This window comes from Macrosteles quadrilineatus, unplaced genomic scaffold, assembly GCF_028750875.1.
Source record: "Macrosteles quadrilineatus isolate MER2022 unplaced genomic scaffold, UCM_ALF_1.0 Scaffold_9__3_contigs__length_116548681, whole genome shotgun sequence".
In the NCBI taxonomy this organism is placed as follows: Eukaryota; Metazoa; Arthropoda; class Insecta; order Hemiptera; family Cicadellidae; genus Macrosteles; species Macrosteles quadrilineatus.
In genome coordinates, this window is record NW_026542602.1 from 92,746,563 (window position 1) to 92,767,602 (window position 21,040).

At 30.6% G+C, this 21,040-nt stretch overlaps 1 protein-coding gene across 2 annotated transcripts in view; it reads left to right on the forward strand.

Annotated features, from left to right (window-relative positions):
* LOC129002017 (regulating synaptic membrane exocytosis protein 1-like) overlaps positions 1–21,040 on the forward strand; it is a 286,069-nt gene that overhangs the window by 157,256 nt on the left and 107,773 nt on the right. For both annotated transcript variants that reach the window (XM_054429503.1, XM_054429504.1), the window contains exon 3: positions 20,505–20,619. In XM_054429503.1, the coding sequence (XP_054285478.1) occupies positions 20,505–20,619 (115 nt within the window). The remainder of the gene's footprint in view (positions 1–20,504; positions 20,620–21,040) is intronic.

The following is a 21,040-nucleotide window of genomic DNA, read 5'->3' on the forward strand; positions in this document are numbered from 1 at the left end:
AACCTAACTAAACCTATCCTATTCAACCTAACCTAACCTAATATAACTGAACCTATCCTAACCTACTCAATTATACAGTAAAAGAGGGCCGCCACTTCGCTTGGTTAAGGAACGTATCGGGTGGCACCCTAGAGTATTTGGCGTAATTCAGGAATACCCGACTATCTGATTCAGGTCAGTTTGGCACAATAATGCCCGACCCATAATAGTCTCCGTCTGTACCCACACACAATATACATATACCCCAAAACAATACCCACACTGACATACAATATAGTGTCGACTTCCAACCAATACCAACATGTCCATAAAATAAATAAAATATTACGATTACGGTACTGGTTATTTTTACACTTGTACACCGTATGCATTTAGAATTATCTTCAATGTATCGCATCAATGTATTACGTCCATAAATGTATCCCTTACTGTATGAAGCTGATACACTACAATACTACGGCCGCGTTCTTAAATCATTAAGTGCATTGAATAAAAAAGTAGCAACTTTAGGTATTCAGCTAAATAAAACATCTCAATATAGTGATAGAAATAATGTGTATTAACACGCAATAGAAGTAATCTGTTATTCATAAAATAGTCGGATTATAATTCAATCAGCATGAAAATAAATTATTTAGATGCAGCCTCAACACTGTACTATTTTAGATAAAACACCACAAATAGCATGTTGCTGAGTTAATGGATTGTTTATTAATATTCAAGCACGTGTGACCGCTAATTTGTGGAGGTGTATTCGGTCTAATATCTAAACACTCGTGCCTTCATTAATGATTTTCAAAAGAGAAATTACAGCTAATTGAAGTGGATAGTACTTTTCCTACAGTTACCTAACAATGTACATGTTCTCTCATTGATTTGAGAAAGCAAAGTGGCCAATTCGCTCATCAGTGAGACAATGTTAACATTGTCTCACTCTAATTACTTTGTCTCACTCCAGATTTGCAACGTGAACGCACGAAATAGTGAGCGCGTAACATGCAGGCAACGTAGTATGCGCGTGAAATACGTTGGCAGCACTGGCTGTAAATCAGCTGGTCAGCTGTTGTACTGTTGTATTTGTCACTTCACATTAAATGTTATATTAAAAGATCACTTCTGTGTAAAAATAGGTTATGTTTCTTCACCAATTTATTTGTTTTATGGTAACTGTAGGAAAAGTATAATGTGCAACTCGAGTTCAAAGTACAATTGCCTCACTCGACAAACCATTCCTCACTCGCCTACGGCTCGTGAGTAAGGATTTCTCTCGAGTGAGTCAATTGCTCACTTTTCTCACTAGTTGCACAAATAACTATTGTTATAGAGTGTTTCAAATTGCAAATACTATTTAAAGCTATTATCTGTTATCAAAGAGGCTTGCGCGTTTATTTTGAAGTGTTACATATTAGTTTATAAGTTGAGTGGAAATATAAATTGCCACTATACAATGTGTAGCTACCTTTCGCATAAACTTCGTATGTTACTTTTTAGTACGTGAGGACCGGGGATTTTTATTGGTCATGTTTTATGGTCGTGTTTATTGGCTTAGGAGGTTAACAAATAATATAAAATTATTATTTCCAATTGTGTTTTATTAAAAACTCTAATATTACACAATATGGACTAAAATGTGTACGGAAAGTAAATAAAAGAAACGTCTTATAACACTTAAAACATATATTTACGCTTATACTGTTACTCACAAGACGGTAAATATACAAAAACGATGGAAAGTGGTGATCGATTTTGATTGGACACTCCAATCATCATCAGACCCAATAGGCGAATTACAAGAATCTTGAATGGCGTCCCTACTTATACCCTATTGGCTACCGGAATACATTTTTATAAGTACAACTGGAATCAAAATGTATTTGTTCATTAATCAACTTATTTCTATCTTTACATTTTTCCTTATAAATATACAATTCTTCCCAAGCATTCATTACATATCCTTTCTTACAATTCTTTAAAATATCTAGACTATCCTCCATTTTTCCTAGTGAACAAATACATTTTGATTCCAGTTGTACTTATAAAAATGTATTGGCCGGTGCTTCCGGTAGCCAATAGGGTATAAGTAGGGACGCCATTCAAGATTCTTGTCATTCGCCTATTGGGTCTGATGATGATTGGAGTGTCCAATCAAAATCGATCACCACTTACCATCGTTTTTGTATATTTACCGTCTTGTGAGTAACAGTATAAGCGTAAATATATGTTTTAAGTGTTATAAGACGTTTCTTTTATTTACTTTCCGTAAATTTAATAACACGTACAATGCTGATTAAGAAGTTATTTAAAATGTGTAATAAAACAAATATATGAAAGACATTATTTATCATACTCAAGGATTGGTGCTATTAATTTAATACACCGATTATCTAATCTTAAGTAATGCCAAACCATTGTAAAAACTCGCATTACTATTACAGTAACAAAAATAAAAATAAATTTATTCAAGCAAAATGTATCCGATGACATGTATATGTGAACGAGTCACGAACCAGCGAGGTCAGACCATGGGAAGAGGGTTTTATGTGGTAAAAATTAAGGTTCCTCATTTTAGTGCGAAAAACATAGAATTTCCATTTTTTTTTTTTTTTCATTTTTAGGGCTTAAAAACAAGTAGTTTGGAATCTTAAATATAAGGCGAACAAGCTGGTCTGTGGATAGAGCTCAGAGCTTTGGAACCAAAGAATCCAGGGTCAAATCTATCAATCACCAATTTATTTGATCCATGTGATAATGCCTCGACCATCTAGGACTAGCCTGAAGTAATGTGTAAAACAATTCCCGGCTTGAACCTAGCATCCTAGTATGTGAAGCTGGGACATAAAAATAGTAATAGTAAAAGTATCTTAAGTGTTTTTTTTTTTACAATTATTACCTACGTAAAACCAACCAAAGGCTAAATCTAAAATAAAAAAAAATGCTTCTCATTGATTACTATTTCAGTAAAATGCTCATACATTTAATGGTTGCTAAAATGAAGTGAATTAGTTGTAAATTGGTAATAATCCCGTCTATTTAAATAAATAATATACGAATGATATTTCAATGTCCTTTAAATTCCGAACCATGCAATTCGATAAGCTTAAAAGCTAAGCCCTAGATTTATATACAGATACATGAATGAATGGAACCAAAAAGATTACTTGATTTATTTACCCCGAAAACGAATATTAAATATCGCGCTGCCACACTATACAGAGACATATTGCAGCATTGACAGAAATGAAACGGTAGTTTTCTATATTCACCATTTTCAGATTTTTACTAGATAAATATTAAATCTTTTGGATTTCTGTTTTCTGTCCTATTGCATCAATATTTTTTATATTTAATGCTCAAAACTAACTTGTAGCAAAGGCAATGTGAGATTTCTTTTCATCCAACATTTACAGCCACAACTGAAAATTTGTATGTAGGCAAACATAAAAATGTTGATATTTAGGAAATATTTTACATAATCTGAAGGAAATTGGTGCAAGAGTTACACATTTTTGACAAAGTTACTTTAATTGAGATAATTTCTAACTGGGCCATTGTTATTTATCAACGTTATAAAAAAATATGAAAATCTCAAAAAGTCTTCTCGCAATACAAATTTAGTACATTTCATTAACTTCAATTTACAAATTTACTGCAGATGTAATTTTCTTATCTCTTTGTAACTTCAATATACGTCAGCGAAAGCTAACACACATTTTTGCTATTTTCACACATTGTTCATATCGTGAAACACGTAAATATGTAATAATATAATTTGTTACTTTATTTGTCAGTGATGTACATGAAAAATTACAATTCCATATAGGCATGTAATAATACAATTAAACAAACCCTATATCCGGGTAACTAGTAAACAGATAATTTCCTCCACTAATGAGTTTACTGGGGATAAATAATTGCACTAAAAACTCATTACAATTTAAATTGCTCTTATATTTTACAAAATATTATTAAAATTGAAAATGCGTATTATTAAATTTATTAGTATACATTAAAATGTTTCCATTGTCTATAACTATGTGTTGTTGTCTGGAAGTATTTTTTTTTAATTGTGTACGAGATTGACTAGTACGGTTATTGTGCCTAAACTTTGAATCGAAAATAGGATAATATCTGATTAGTAAAATCCATGGATTTTTTGTTAATTTACGAGGAATTATTTTTCTGAGTTAAAAATATTAATTTACGAAAATGTTCAAATATAGTAAGAGAGTCGAACCAACTATGAATGTGAGTAGTTCTAATATTTATCCATCCGTCTCATGCTAACACACACTTTAAACATAAAAGCGTAATTAAACTGCATAACAGTTATGCGTTGATTAGTGTTCTGTATTAATAGTGTTCTCATTTTAGTAAATATTTGCTGAAGAGGCCAACCCAGTCTAAATTACAAACATAATGGCTCATTTATATGGTTCTAAAGCGCGTTTGATATCACAGGCTAACATTATTTTCTGTCATGAAACTACTTTAATGTATTGAGAAGTTTTATCATTGATTTTTCTGTTTAAAATCCTAAATAACGAAGTAGATAGTTTCTTTCCGTTGAAAGAAATTGCTTTTTATGATCCTCGTAATGATTCTTTTTAATGATTCAAGATCGTCAAGTTTATTTTTACCCCTCGTTGTAAAACTGTTTACAGTTTTTTTTCTTTTATCAAGCTTACATTTTATTAAATGTCCACAATAATAAAATATTTATTTTTTTTACACTATCAAGAAGTTTAAATTTAAGATAATTGCTTTGTTTACGCAATGTAATTTTTCCTTTTAGATTTGAAGCCAAAATGGGTAAAATTTTCAAAGACTTTGTCAATTTTATTAACTTGTATCCACTATTTTAACTATTATACATCACTGTTGTGTACTGTTCTTTTATGTGCACATTCAGTATTTTTTTGTTCTTTACTTAATATAGGCTACTTAATATTGTGAAATTTATCATTATTGCTGTTTTGGGTTTATCTGTAGCTATTGTAAATTTTTTTATAAATAAATTATTACAAAGGACTTGGTGTAATGACTGTAATGGATAAACAACCAATCTGACTATATTAGGATCTATTTTGTAAAGACTGTCAAAGTCTACATTTCCATTGTCTGTATTAAATTGATTAATATTAGTATATATGACATAATCTATGCTTGTGATGTCTGCCACACGAAATGTTCTGAGCTTGTAATAAACAGTCAGGAAATCAATTATATATCTCAAAAGATAACAGGGTTTGTCACTAGACATACCCTGAGCATTCTGTATTAAACTGTCAGACAATTAATTTATGACTTGAAAAGATGTATATAAACTTATTGGGATAATCGGTTGACTTAAACTGTCCGACAGAGTAATATACAACAAGCTACGGTGTGTGTAAATATAATATATAAAAATTTATTTATTTATCAAAATACATTACATTTATAAAACATATTTACAATTTAATATGTTTTTAATGTTTTCAAAGGTATGCACCTAATTGTTTGTTAATTATTATGGACTTTGTTAATTATTGTTTAAAGTATTGCTGTCATATTGTAAAATCCATCTGTTTGTTTTTTATTATAATCGAACGACCCCCAACACCCCCCTCTCTAAAATAAAGGAAAAAATAGGTTCATATTCACTCATGGTGTAAATATTACCTAGACAAAACATAACATGTTATTTTATGAAAAGCTATACTATGTTGAAAATAATATTACAACTTTTTTTTATTTACTACAACTATCGTAGCTTATTTACTCATATACGATGCTATTGTAATAATTTAACTAACCTCAAAGTATAACAGTATAACAACACAGTTTCTTCTCGCTACCCCAGTCATGTAGAAAAGGGTGAAGCTGGACTGGCCTGGAATAAACCTAAGTGGATAAATAAGTTAAACATCTGGGAAAGAAACTTGGAAAGTGTCTAAAACTGCTACGGTACCAGACATTATACATTTGGAGTAAAATGAGTTCATTATTATTTTTAGTTTCTTATAAAATTTGGAATTTAAAATGGAAAATTTGGAAGATTTGAAAAATGTGTGTATAACCACTTACCCTTTTATTATTTAGCTTGAAGTGGTTAGATTTCTTTGTAAAAACCACAAAAGATAATGAATCAAAGAATAATTTAAAATTACTAAGATATAAGGCAAACTAAAGTAATTATCTACACTATTTTTTAAGAATGTATTTGAAACACATCAAGGAGATAGCTTATGAGTGAAATGGAATGACAGTAATAGTGATGTCAATGATGGAAAAGTACTCTACGAAAAAGCTATTTAAAGTTGAAATCAACATTAATTTGATTTAGAGTTAACTTAAATTTGAATTACAAAGTAACGTTTCTAGGCATTCTATTTACCAAAATATACAGTTTTTAGCTATCCATATAGGACGAAATGTATCGTCGACGTCTCAAATAACCTGTCAAATGCAAGCCTACTAAGAGGAGCAATGGCTTTCCAAATTTTTAGAGCCAGTTAATTCTACGAGTCGTAATACGACGTGAATGGGGTTTTCAGAAATAAAGCACATAGGAAGGGAGAAATAATAAACAGTTTCGTAGATTTATTCAATGTGCCTAGTTAGCATTTTCGTTTTATCACCTTACTTATATTTATCACCCTATATTTCACATTGATTTTTATACAAATCAATTGTATTTAATTTATAAACGAGAGCCAAATCTTCCCAAATATGATAATCTATATTACAAAGGTTGTTTTCAATAATTTACCTGTCCTGGCAATCATACATTCATTTTTTCTAGCATTTCTTTCATTCTTCATTTACTAGCAATTAAATTAGAATCTAGAACGTTGGTTAATCTTTCTGAAAGCAATACATATCGTATTTCACGCATAAAAAACCTCAACAAATGTAAAGTGGAGTTTAAGTTAAGCCATATGTAAATATTCTTATCTCAAGTGACTCCCCTAATTTGTTTTACAAAGAGGTTTGCCTAAAGGAAACTTTATTAATAAAAATTCTATATTTTCCCCAAATGAGAAATAAGGTGTGAATAAAATATATCATTTTGTATAAGGTCCTATCAACTAACCCTTCTACCAGTAGGTTGTGAATATTCACATGGATTTACTTTTATGTGTGTTATTAATACATACAAATGTATACAGTACTACGTGTGATTGTAATTTCATAGCAGTGAATTCATAATTATTTAATTTTCGTTAAAGTCTTTTTGATTTTCCCTTAATACTTGTAGGTTTTATAGACTGATTATATTACATACATAATGTTTATACATGTATTGAAATTAAATATTTAAAAATGTTGAATTGTGTGAAATATGAAATTTATAAACAAGAGGTAAGCTTTTCCAGTTCTAGGAAAATAATACAATAAATTAGTGTCGGTTATACTGGCAAATGACCATCCACCTTCTTTACTCACCTAATGTTGTTTGCCCAAGGCTAATTGTTTATCCTTATCAAATGTATTCATTCATTGCTTTTAAAATATATAAACTTGTACAATACTGTAAAGGTGACTGAATAATTGCGTTTTTTGCCTAACGTTGACATTTTTCTTTCCGTAAGCACGTATAGTAAGCTCCCTGAGTTTTATAAACTCCTGAACAATTAGGTTTTTTTCTTTCATATACATGTATATAAAAGAAGAACTGTTATTATTGCTGATTAATCGATTTTATCTTATAAGATTTGTATTTCCGACCAGTGTGCATTGTTATATTTTAAAGATTTAATGTTGTACATTTTGCGTGGATGAAAACCTTTTGTTTCTCACTTGAAATATAATTTTTAGGACTATACGTACGGTTTTGTTTTCAACTGTATACAAAACCGCTGAGTAGGAAATAGAGATATTAAGGGAATATTGTAAACGCTCGACGCAAAGTGAAAAGTTCGGTGTTTGAAAGAACCTGCTTAACAGTTTGTTATTCCCTCCACACCTTTGTGCTTCATTTCTAAAGGTGTTTCTTATGTTATCTCCAGCTTATTTTAATTTCCTCGTAGAATTTATAGCTGTTAAGTTTATGAAATTTTTTCTATAAATTAATTAGGAAATAAGCATATTTACCATTTGAGTCTCTAGTCTAGTTCAGGTTAATCATGCAGCTGTTGATCTATCTACATGGAATATATTTTTTTTAATTCACCTTCATTTGAAACCTCAATAGCTCGGGGGCGACCATGGATTATGTCCAATATTATCAAGTTTATGGATTTTTAATACACGACAAACTGTTATTACTGTCTAGATAAACTTTGATGATCCAATAACAGTTGCAGTCTAAACTAAGCTGGCTATCACTCCTAAACTACTAGCTTTTAAGCCTATGGCACCACAAGTGAGCTACCGTTTTTGATGAGCGGTGTAATAAATATATCTAAAAATAAGTGTATTTCTCAAACCATAAAATTTGCTTATTCCTCATTTTACACATACAAATATCCACTGAAAGAGTCATTTTGTCAAAATTGTTGCTCGTAGTCTTAACGGGCCCCACTTTTATAGACGCATTACAGTTATGTACTAAAACTGGTACCCACATGAACCAATATCGTATTTTTTTCATTTTATGTTGTTTGTTGTTGTTCCGGATCGGAATGACATTTAATAAAAAGTTAAATTACCTGTGTCTGCCGGTCGATCCTAATATGCTGTATCCTATTACAGGAGATGCATTTTGGCAGAATAAATTGCCATCATCAGTTCTAATATAAGGTCTTGATCTTCCCTATTAGGTGCGTCTTGAAGTTTTGAAACACGTACACGAACTTTACACATATATACATCACGAATAAAACATACAAATACACGGTAGGCCTACTTTTAGCGAATTTCTCTATAGGGAAGTAGCTATTACGGTAGGTCTCATGGTAAGACTTAGGCCCGGGACCGATTTACTTTTTCATTTTGATGTCCCCAGAGGCCAAAAACACCACTCGTTTAAATTTTTATATATGTATATATATATATATATATATATGTGTGTGTGTGTGTGTGTCCGTGAACACGATAACTTGAGTAATTTTTATCCGATTTTGATGAAATTTGGTTTGAAGGTGTAAGGCGGGATAAACTTGAATGAGTTCGCGATCCAGCATGATCGGACCATGGGAACAGGGTTTTATGGGGGGTTTTATGGGGTAAAAATTGGTTTTTCTCACTTTTGACCCTCAAAACACAAAATTTCCCAATTTTTCTCTAAACCTTCTTAAAGAGCTTAAAAAAACAAACAATTCAGTATATCAAAGTGTTTTTGTACGGTTATTGGTTACGGAGAAAACGAAAAAAATGGTAAATTTAAAATTCCCATGTTATTCTTATGGAGAATATTGTAAAATGTTGTAGTTTGCTTCTTTATGGATATCTTTTGATCAAACTTGGCAAATACAGTATATTCATTTTATACTAAGTAATAATTATTTTACTTAAAACACACACTTTATTAGTTTCCTTGTAGCAGCAAACCTAGGTACTCGTTAAACCTAATGTTATTTAAATAGATCAATTGAAAATCAATTCAGCCAAATGGAAATTCGCTTAGGCGTCAGGTTTGCTGCGGCGGGGGTATTATTTAGTTATTACGGACATGCAGACACGCGTCGGTCGTGTGTCTGCCGAAATGCATCTCCTGTAATAGGATACAGTACATTAGGATCGACCAGCGGAAACAGATAATTTAACCTTTTATTCAATCTATATTCTATACTATTATATAAAAATCTAATGGTGTCTGTATGTGTATTACTAATAGGTGCAAAAACTACTGAACCAACTGGGCTTAAATTATACAAAAATATAGCTACCATACCAAGGACCATTATAGGACTATTCACATTTCGATACTGACCGTAGGCTTTGCCCCTTTGGCTTTAAAAGTTCTGAGGTGAACATTTTAAAAGTAAATATTGATTGGTCTCCATGGCTGTGATGAGAACATTAACAGTGTTTGTTTTTCATTTGCTTTGACATTTAAATGTAAACAAGAATAACTGCTAAACTGCATATTTCACAATTTCAGACAGCTGATACAAAGAAATTAAATATAATATTTTCCATAACTATGAGGTAGGTTTATTTTAATCTAACCTTTTATCATGGATTATTTATTATGAAACTACTGTATGTCAATGATTATAGAAAACAAATTCTATAACCGTTGCTGTATCAACTCCGGCTCTGCTTTGGATTTTTTAAAGCGTCTAAGTTATGAAAATAATGTTTTCATGGAAACAGTATTAAAATTACAAAGTATAGATGTTTTATATGAATTTGGAGGCTACTTTAAATCAATTCTAACTGCTTAACATGTGTTGGATTAACTTAACATAACTTGCACATCACATTGTTTTTTATATGTGTATTTAGGTAAATTAAGTTATTGTGTTTTGCTAAACCTATGCTTAAATTAAACTAAAGAATATCATCAATAACTAAATTGTACGTTGATTTTTGTTTTCTAAAATCTGTTATATGTATGTAAGTATATTTAATTATCAAATGCTAATACAAAATACTCTTATTTTATCTTAATATAGGTTTCAGTTCACATTTACTTTATTTGATACATTTATTATTTGTGTTTTGCCACACCACTGATTAAATTAAACCAAGGAAAATATCATAAAACTAAGCAGTACACAGTGTTCTTTTGTTTCTAAAATCAATGAAATATCTATTACTATGTTTACTTAATGGTAAGTGTGAAAATGTAAAGGCAATGGACGATGGAACTGATTAAAAGAACGAGTTTGTATATTAAGTTGTTTGTTGATATTTTTGTAGAGTAGAATCAGAGATGCAATGAAACATATACTGTATTTGCTATTAATTTTTTTAGGCCTTGATGCTTTGATAATCATATTAGTTTTGTCTGCTGTCTTTAATGCTAAATCATTTGTGAAATATTTTTTATAGTACCTATAGATATAGTTTCTTTAATATAAAAAAAAACTGTATTGATAAGGCACAGCAATATTTCTAAAGTTTATAACAGCGGACCTAGTTTTGCTAATGGTTTATTATGAGTAAAGAAACTGAAGATGGAAGGATTTGTGATTTAATTACAGCTTATTTTAATTTCCTCGTAGAATTTATAGCTGTTAAGTTTATGAAATTTTTTCTATAAATTAATTAGGAAATAAGCATATTTACCATTTGAGTCTCTAGTCTAGTTCAGGTTAATCATGCAGCTGTTGATCTATCTACATGGAATATATTTTTTTTAATTCACCTTCATTTGAAACCTCAATAGCTCGGGGGCGACCATGGATTATGTCCAATATTATCAAGTTTATGGATTTTTAATACACGACAAACTGTTATTACTGTCTAGATAAACTTTGATGATCCAATAACAGTTGCAGTCTAAACTAAGCTGGCTATCACTCCTAAACTACTAGCTTTTAAGCCTATGGCACCACAAGTGAGCTACCGTTTTTGATGAGCGGTGTAATAAATATATCTAAAAATAAGTGTATTTCTCAAACCATAAAATTTGCTTATTCCTCATTTTACACATACAAATATCCACTGAAAGAGTCATTTTGTCAAAATTGTTGCTCGTAGTCTTAACGGGCCCCACTTTTATAGACGCATTACAGTTATGTACTAAAACTGGTACCCACATGAACCAATATCGTATTTTTTTCATTTTATGTTGTTTGTTGTTGTTCCGGATCGGAATGACATTTAATAAAAAGTTAAATTACCTGTGTCTGCCGGTCGATCCTAATATGCTGTATCCTATTACAGGAGATGCATTTTGGCAGAATAAATTGCCATCATCAGTTCTAATATAAGGTCTTGATCTTCCCTATTAGGTGCGTCTTGAAGTTTTGAAACACGTACACGAACTTTACACATATATACATCACGAATAAAACATACAAATACACGGTAGGCCTACTTTTAGCGAATTTCTCTATAGGGAAGTAGCTATTACGGTAGGTCTCATGGTAAGACTTAGGCCCGGGACCGATTTACTTTTTCATTTTGATGTCCCCAGAGGCCAAAAACACCACTCGTTTAAATTTTTATATATGTATATATATATATATATATATATGTGTGTGTGTGTGTGTGTCCGTGAACACGATAACTTGAGTAATTTTTATCCGATTTTGATGAAATTTGGTTTGAAGGTGTAAGGCGGGATAAACTTGAATGAGTTCGCGATCCAGCATGATCGGACCATGGGAACAGGGTTTTATGGGGGGTTTTATGGGGTAAAAATTGGTTTTTCTCACTTTTGACCCTCAAAACACAAAATTTCCCAATTTTTCTCTAAACCTTCTTAAAGAGCTTAAAAAAACAAACAATTCAGTATATCAAAGTGTTTTTGTACGGTTATTGGTTACGGAGAAAACGAAAAAAATGGTAAATTTAAAATTCCCATGTTATTCTTATGGAGAATATTGTAAAATGTTGTAGTTTGCTTCTTTATGGATATCTTTTGATCAAACTTGGCAAATACAGTATATTCATTTTATACTAAGTAATAATTATTTTACTTAAAACACACACTTTATTAGTTTCCTTGTAGCAGCAAACCTAGGTACTCGTTAAACCTAATGTTATTTAAATAGATCAATTGAAAATCAATTCAGCCAAATGGAAATTCGCTTAGGCGTCAGGTTTGCTGCGGCGGGGGTATTATTTAGTTATTACGGACATGCAGACACGCGTCGGTCGTGTGTCTGCCGAAATGCATCTCCTGTAATAGGATACAGTACATTAGGATCGACCAGCGGAAACAGATAATTTAACCTTTTATTCAATCTATATTCTATACTATTATATAAAAATCTAATGGTGTCTGTATGTGTATTACTAATAGGTGCAAAAACTACTGAACCAACTGGGCTTAAATTATACAAAAATATAGCTACCATACCAAGGACCATTATAGGACTATTCACATTTCGATACTGACCGTAGGCTTTGCCCCTTTGGCTTTAAAAGTTCTGAGGTGAACATTTTAAAAGTAAATATTGATTGGTCTCCATGGCTGTGATGAGAACATTAACAGTGTTTGTTTTTCATTTGCTTTGACATTTAAATGTAAACAAGAATAACTGCTAAACTGCATATTTCACAATTTCAGACAGCTGATACAAAGAAATTAAATATAATATTTTCCATAACTATGAGGTAGGTTTATTTTAATCTAACCTTTTATCATGGATTATTTATTATGAAACTACTGTATGTCAATGATTATAGAAAACAAATTCTATAACCGTTGCTGTATCAACTCCGGCTCTGCTTTGGATTTTTTAAAGCGTCTAAGTTATGAAAATAATGTTTTCATGGAAACAGTATTAAAATTACAAAGTATAGATGTTTTATATGAATTTGGAGGCTACTTTAAATCAATTCTAACTGCTTAACATGTGTTGGATTAACTTAACATAACTTGCACATCACATTGTTTTTTATATGTGTATTTAGGTAAATTAAGTTATTGTGTTTTGCTAAACCTATGCTTAAATTAAACTAAAGAATATCATCAATAACTAAATTGTACGTTGATTTTTGTTTTCTAAAATCTGTTATATGTATGTAAGTATATTTAATTATCAAATGCTAATACAAAATACTCTTATTTTATCTTAATATAGGTTTCAGTTCACATTTACTTTATTTGATACATTTATTATTTGTGTTTTGCCACACCACTGATTAAATTAAACCAAGGAAAATATCATAAAACTAAGCAGTACACAGTGTTCTTTTGTTTCTAAAATCAATGAAATATCTATTACTATGTTTACTTAATGGTAAGTGTGAAAATGTAAAGGCAATGGACGATGGAACTGATTAAAAGAACGAGTTTGTATATTAAGTTGTTTGTTGATATTTTTGTAGAGTAGAATCAGAGATGCAATGAAACATATACTGTATTTGCTATTAATTTTTTTAGGCCTTGATGCTTTGATAATCATATTAGTTTTGTCTGCTGTCTTTAATGCTAAATCATTTGTGAAATATTTTTTATAGTACCTATAGATATAGTTTCTTTAATATAAAAAAAAAACTGTATTGATAAGGCACAGCAATATTTCTAAAGTTTATAACAGCGGACCTAGTTTTGCTAATGGTTTATTATGAGTAAAGAAACTGAAGATGGAAGGATTTGTGATTTAATATAAAGAAGAGTGAAATTTAAAAAAAATGTTCATTTAAATTTAATAATTAGTATTTTTGCAGCTTCAAAATAGAAATTTTAAATGTCAATAATAAATTAAAAGATATGTAAGATGAAGGTACCTAAATCATGTATGTCAATGTTTTATTCGAAGATTTGGTAAGTTTTTCTTATATCAGCCTACACAAGATTTAAAATTAATCAAAACCAAAATGGTGGTATCCACTACTTACCAGATTTAAAAGTAATATAACTTAAACGTTTCTATTTAGGCTATAAAAGTTGAATTTGTTTCTAAAAGCGTTGGCGGACGTGTAACTATTATATGCAACATATGTAAAGATTAAAATGTTTCTATTTTGTGTCCTATTCCCGTTGCAAAGCACGGGCACAACAGCTAGTATCGTATACAAATCATTGTTAGTCAATATCAATAAGTATGTGCGTGCATTCAGCCTTACCTTCATCACGTCAAATATTGTAGCCTTTACTGTTGTATACTGCCACATTGTGGACTTGTATTACAATGAACAACATATTAAATTACGACCTTCAGGCAAATATTTAGCTAAATAAAACAACTTAAAACAATTATGTACTTAAAAAAACGGACATTTGAACGCTCTATGTCAGGGCTAGAGATATACACCCTGGCTCTAAGTGTAGTCCGGTTTTCATAGTTGGCCTATCATTCGATCATAATCAAAATTAACTATCGACATGTAACCTATAATTGATTGTTATTTATCTAAAACAACCAATAGAACATTTTGATAATTTAATTAGTCGTTTATTAATATTTAGGTACTTATAGTCACTAATTAATTGAGGTGTGTCTAAAATATTTGACTCTTGATACAACATCAGTACCGATATTAATAGGCACTAAATATTACGTTCATACCTTCATTAGTGGCTCTCAAAAGAGGAATCATACTTAATTGAAGTGGAAAGCACTTTGTTATAAATGATTTCTAATTGAAAATACTAATCAATACAATTATTGACAACCAAGAAGGTCTGCAGTTTTATATTATATTTTAGATATTAGTATAAACGTTGAGGATAAATACCAATTAGCTTGTTATTATTTCTAGCACTTTCTGCCTTCTGTGCTATACCATAGATAAAACATACTCCCTTAGGAACTATGATTTATCTATGGTTATACTTTATTAAACTAGTTATTTTATTTAGTCAACTTTTTTACGTAACACATTAGCTTCCTATGTATTTTTTGCGCATTTTGAAAAAATATTGATCGGTACTCAATTCTATCACTTATACGTATCGTGGAATTGTTTGCATATCAAGGATTGCAATAGAGAAGTTTATTTCATGATGTATTATTTGTAGGCGTATATTATTCAGGCATAGTAAGGTGTGGGGAATTTGCATGGGAAAAGATTAAATCAGATTAAAATGTATATACAGCTTTAACTACGAAATTTTTAATTTAAAGATTGGAGTAGGACGTCCTCTAAAAAATAACAGAAGGTGTGGCACTCTATTTATACATGCCCAAGAAAAAGGAAGGCTGCATTCCCGAAAAAATTGGAAACAAGTAAAGACGTACTGTTAGTTCAAAGAAAATTATTTAAATGGCTAAAATGACTGGATCTAGGGGTTTTTGCATTATTTATTACGAAATTAAATAATATTTTAAAACTTCATATTCATGGAAACACCAAGGTTCGAATAAACTCATTAATTTGTGTGCAATTCTTTTCTAAAGTTGTTTTAACAGCAACAGAAAAATACAACAGTCAAGGTTTAGATTTCATTTTCATTTCATTTCAATATCTTTATTCAATAATTGTACATTGTACATTGAATAGCCAAATTCCTAACATAGTAAATACAGTTATAAGCTAAAATTACAATTTATATAATACTAAGAAACTACCAATAAAATCAGGTTAATTGGGGAAACACCTCTTTAATGGAGTAAGGAGCGATTTCTATGAGATAATTTTTTAAATTTGTTTTTAAATTTGATGTTGCCAATGGGTGTTAAATGATTTGGAAGAAACCGTAAGAACCTTCTAGATCAATTATCATTGATCAATAAATACTAATTTAGTGCAAAAAATGTACGAATATAATAAAAAGCGTCGATGGAAGGAAAATAGATCGTGTCAAACCAAACACAAATGGAGTGTGAGAGGTAAATTACTAGGTATTGTAATCTGCCCGGGGCTCTTGGAAATGTTACAAGTACTTTGTATTCCACTAGAGAGGTTTTATTAGGTAAAAACTACGGATGTTTTATTCATACAGCATAAGGTAAAATGTATTGCAAAAAGATTTGGACTAAAACAATTGTTGTATAATATGGTATTATGGTGGTAAATAAAAAACAACTGAGCACCCTAAAATTTAAATTTTTTTCTCGAAGTGGCATGTTTTGGAACTTGTCCATTTTCAAACTTAAAAAATAGCAAATACTTCACTTTGTTTATATTATTGGTTTTGTGTAAATGGGCTAAGATTCGAAACATGTCACTTCAAGAAAAAATATACAATAAATTCAAGATGCTCAGTTATTTTTAATTTACTTCTTTCCTAGTATAAAACCCTATTTAGTAAACATTTAAACGTGATTTAGGGATTTTTTTTATTCACATGGTGGCTTCACTGTTTTAAGTAAGCAGTTTGCTCAAGCAAATATTTTATTGTGAAATTTGACAAGTGTATACGCCAAACCATATTTGATACTTTCCATGTTCCCTCTACAGCAAAATATATTTTTATATTTTTATTTTTTATGTATTTATCGTAAATGAGATGCAGCGATGAATATTTTTATCATACTGAAGCCATCACATAAATTAAAATATATCTATGATAATGGAAATTTCATGGATTTTAGATTTTATTGAGTTAGCTGTTAGCACATTAACCGTTAGTACCAAAATACATGCTCTGAGAAATAAATACATCGTTGGCCAAAAAGACGAGTTGATTTATTTACCTTTAAAACGAATATTAAATATTGCGCTACCGTAGTTTAGAGACACATATTGCAGCAGTGTCGGCTACGAAATGGAAGTTTACCATAATCATTATTTACATATTTTTACCAAATAAACAGAACATCTTCTTTAGTTTCCTTTTCTGTAAAAAAAAACTAGTCTATTTTACTACTGGCGTAGAGTGTATATATTTAGAATCTATATACTAACTTTTGGTGTAACCAAATGCGAAAAGTAATTAAATTAAAGATCTCATACTATCAACATTTATTTTCCAGTATGGATTTAAATTAGGAAAGTTAAAAAATTATATTCAATCCGAGCAAAATAGGTCCAGAAGATATAAATTTTACAAATTTAAAATAGAGTATATTTTCACTAACATGGAGATAGTAAATGATCGTTGACAGAAAAAAGAGTTTAGCTCAATACATTAAAACCAATCATGTAATATACAGTATTAACACAATAAAGCATTTCTTTTTTACTGAATAAAGAAACATTTTTAGCTCTAAATAAACGTTAGTGAAGCCTAATTTTGTAATGCCACTTAACTTGTATAAAGATGAATACAAATTAAATTTTTAAAAATAGAAGTTGTCAAACTAATCATCAAGAATTTCCATTTTCTAATCATGATTATTCAATGCAGGTGTGTGATAATACAATTAAAAAACTATTTCCAATTAACTGATTAACAGATAATTAACTTCGCTAATGAGTTTTTCAGCGATACATTATTTCGATTAACACAAAGTTATAATGTAAACTGTTCTCAGCATTTATAAAATATGAGTGGAAATGAAATCCCGTATGCCATTTTGTTATTAGTTCCATTCTTTTCCTTTGTTTATAAAAATGTGTCTTTGGCTGATTTTTTTTTACTTTATGTGAGAACAAGTGCGATTATTGTGCATAACTATAGGATCAAAGATAAAATGCAATTTTGAATTTGTGAAACCCGTATCGCACGTGTTAATTGTGTAGACTTTATTCTGATGGTATTAAATGTATTTAAACCACTTTTAGTAGGTAATGGGCAATTTTTAAAAGGCAAAACACCGTAAACCTTACAGCTTGTAAAGGATTGGGTAAATAAATCAAGGCAACCAATGCTTGGTTTACTTACTATCAGCAACGAGTTGATAATGAATCTTAAATATGTCAAAATAAAGAGTTACATAAATTAATTATTTTCAAATGTCTCACGCCCATTTACCAGCAATTGAAAACTAAAACTAATATACTTGTATACAATTGTGAAAAATCTGTTCACTTAAGGTACAGTTACAAACAAAATAATCTCAATTCATTAGATTCATACATTAGATTTGTTATTAGTATCATTTCATTTAAGGTAAACTTATAATGGCTTATCTAACTATTAGAAGTTTAGTTAGTACATAGGACTTTTGGTGAGTTTTTAAAAGATGTAAAGCTACGAAAACTCCAAAACAGCTCAATTAATCTTGATATATTTTAACAACATAAAACCAATGATGAACTTTATGAGTACATCTAATATTTACCCATACTTTTCATGCTAACAAGCATATTAAACGTAAAAGAAAACCCCTTTAACTGCATAATTGTGATGCATTGTAGAACAATAGTGTTCTTGGTTGGTAAAATGTTTGCTGAAAAGGGCTCGCTGAATACCCACCCGGTCTAAATTGCAAACATAATGGCTCATTTATATGGCACTAATGTGCGTTTAATATCAGAGGCTAACATAATTGTCTGTGGTGAAACTGCTTTGTATAATGAAACTAGTAATATAGATAAAATCAGTCTGGGTGTATCAGGTTTAGGATGTCAAGGCTGCTGAAGTGTAAATCTCTAGTCTTTTATAAGTATACAAGTAAAATTTTACAATAGTCAACAATATAGCGTAATCTGTTTTTTTTCACAATACATATTCTATACACGTAGTTATAGAATAGAAATCACTTAATCAATTATATATAATCAGGTAATCAATTGTACAACTCAAAAATAAAAACAAACTTATGTAATCGTTAGACGTATACTTCCATGGAGAGATAACAAGGTAAAGTGTGCTTTAGCATTGTAATTTAGTCCCAAAGGATCTTTTGTCTTTTATCATTCATTTTTGTACTCCTGAATAGTGATTTACGATTATACTATGAACTGTAGGAATTTTTTTTCATCATATGCCAGTACACTATTCGGTCTTAATACATTTTAAGAAACTGTTATACCCACACTAAAAACATGTCTAGCTGTTGTGTACGAAAAAGGTTCCATCCATTTAAACAGACGTGTTTAAAAGGGGTGAAGCAAGACAGGCTGGGTAAGTGGATAAATAAGTTAGACATCTGGGAAACAAACTTGGGAAGTGTTTAGAACAGCTACGGTGCCAGACCTTCCTATAAGAGTTATTATGTGGTGCAACCATTATCATCACTAATATTACTCTTGAATGTTTGAGTAAAAGTGTTACTAACTCAAATATTTTTTTAATTAAAAAGTATTTGTCTTGTTTTCTATTAACTATTTACCATTTTATGATAAAGCTTAGATCAAAATTATCTTTGTAAAAAAACCCGCTACTTTCTTGAAAAACATTCACTACGTGTTACCTACAAAATAAAAGGTAGTTTAAACACAAGAAATGTAGAATTAAAGTCAGCGAATTATATGGTCATGTAGTTTTATCAACCCTTTCCTTTACGGAGAATAAATGTAAACGTTAGAAAAGTGAAAAATGGGCCACAAAAGGTATATTTCCAACTTGTTTTTGTTTGTAATCTCATGTACACAATGAAAATTGATAACTTTTTACTCTAAATTCCTAATCTTTTGTTATGTCTTTTTTGAGTTAAAATCAAGTTTTTTTCAGTATAACATAAATTACACCTAAGATTGTAAACAGTTTATATAGTAGTGCCAGAGCTGGATAAGCATGGTTTAAGAATGGTTATACAATACTTAATAATCTCTGATACCACACACACCAACTATTTAGACGCTTCAGAATGATAAGAATTAAAGTCAGCTCTAGTCAACCACACGGATTTTATGACACATTCAATAGTATAGTCGTGTACCTTCTGTGCGTGTGGCGTTAAAAAACACATTTTCTTGGTAGCTGAGTCATTAATGCTCGCCTTCCATCCTGAAGTTCGCTAGTTCAAGATCGTTCCTAGACACAGATGCCATTTTGTCATTTGATCATTAATTAATTATTCCAACACAAGGTCAACGTTAGAATGTGAGAGGTCCAAGAATTGTACTTTTTAGTGAAATTCCTTAGAAATGCCAAGAACGTGAATAAATAAAGAATTAATTTGAAATTTTGCAGGGTAAAGGTTTTGAAAATTACGTTTGCTCAGCATATTGTTATTTCACAGATGGTGGCCACCAACGAGGGGGCGGCGGGGGCGGGGCCGGACATGGAGTCAGGGACTGTCCTCAGCAAGGTCCGCCAGACACTGTCCACTGGTCTCATGAATGCTCAACACCAAGGTGAGGAGTATGTACACTTGTCTAGAAAATGCTCGACAGCCAAAGTTAGTAGTTTATACACTTGTCTAAAGAATACTCAACACTAAGGTGAGGAGTCTGTAAACTTGTCTAAAGAATGCTCAATAGCCAAAGTTAGTAGTCTGTACACTTGTCTAAAGAATACTCAACACCAAGGTGAGGAGTCAGTACTCTTGTCTAGATAATGCTCGACAGCCAAAGTTAGTAGTCTGTACATTTGTCTAAAGAATGCTCAACACAAAATTTAGGAGTCTGTAAACTTCGCTAGAGAGGCTCGACAGCCAAAGTTAGTAGTCTGTACACTTTTCTAAATAATGCTCAACACCAAGGTGAGGAGTCAGTGCTCTTGTCTAGATAATGCTCGACAGCCAAAGTTAGTAGTCTGTACATTTGTATAAAGAAT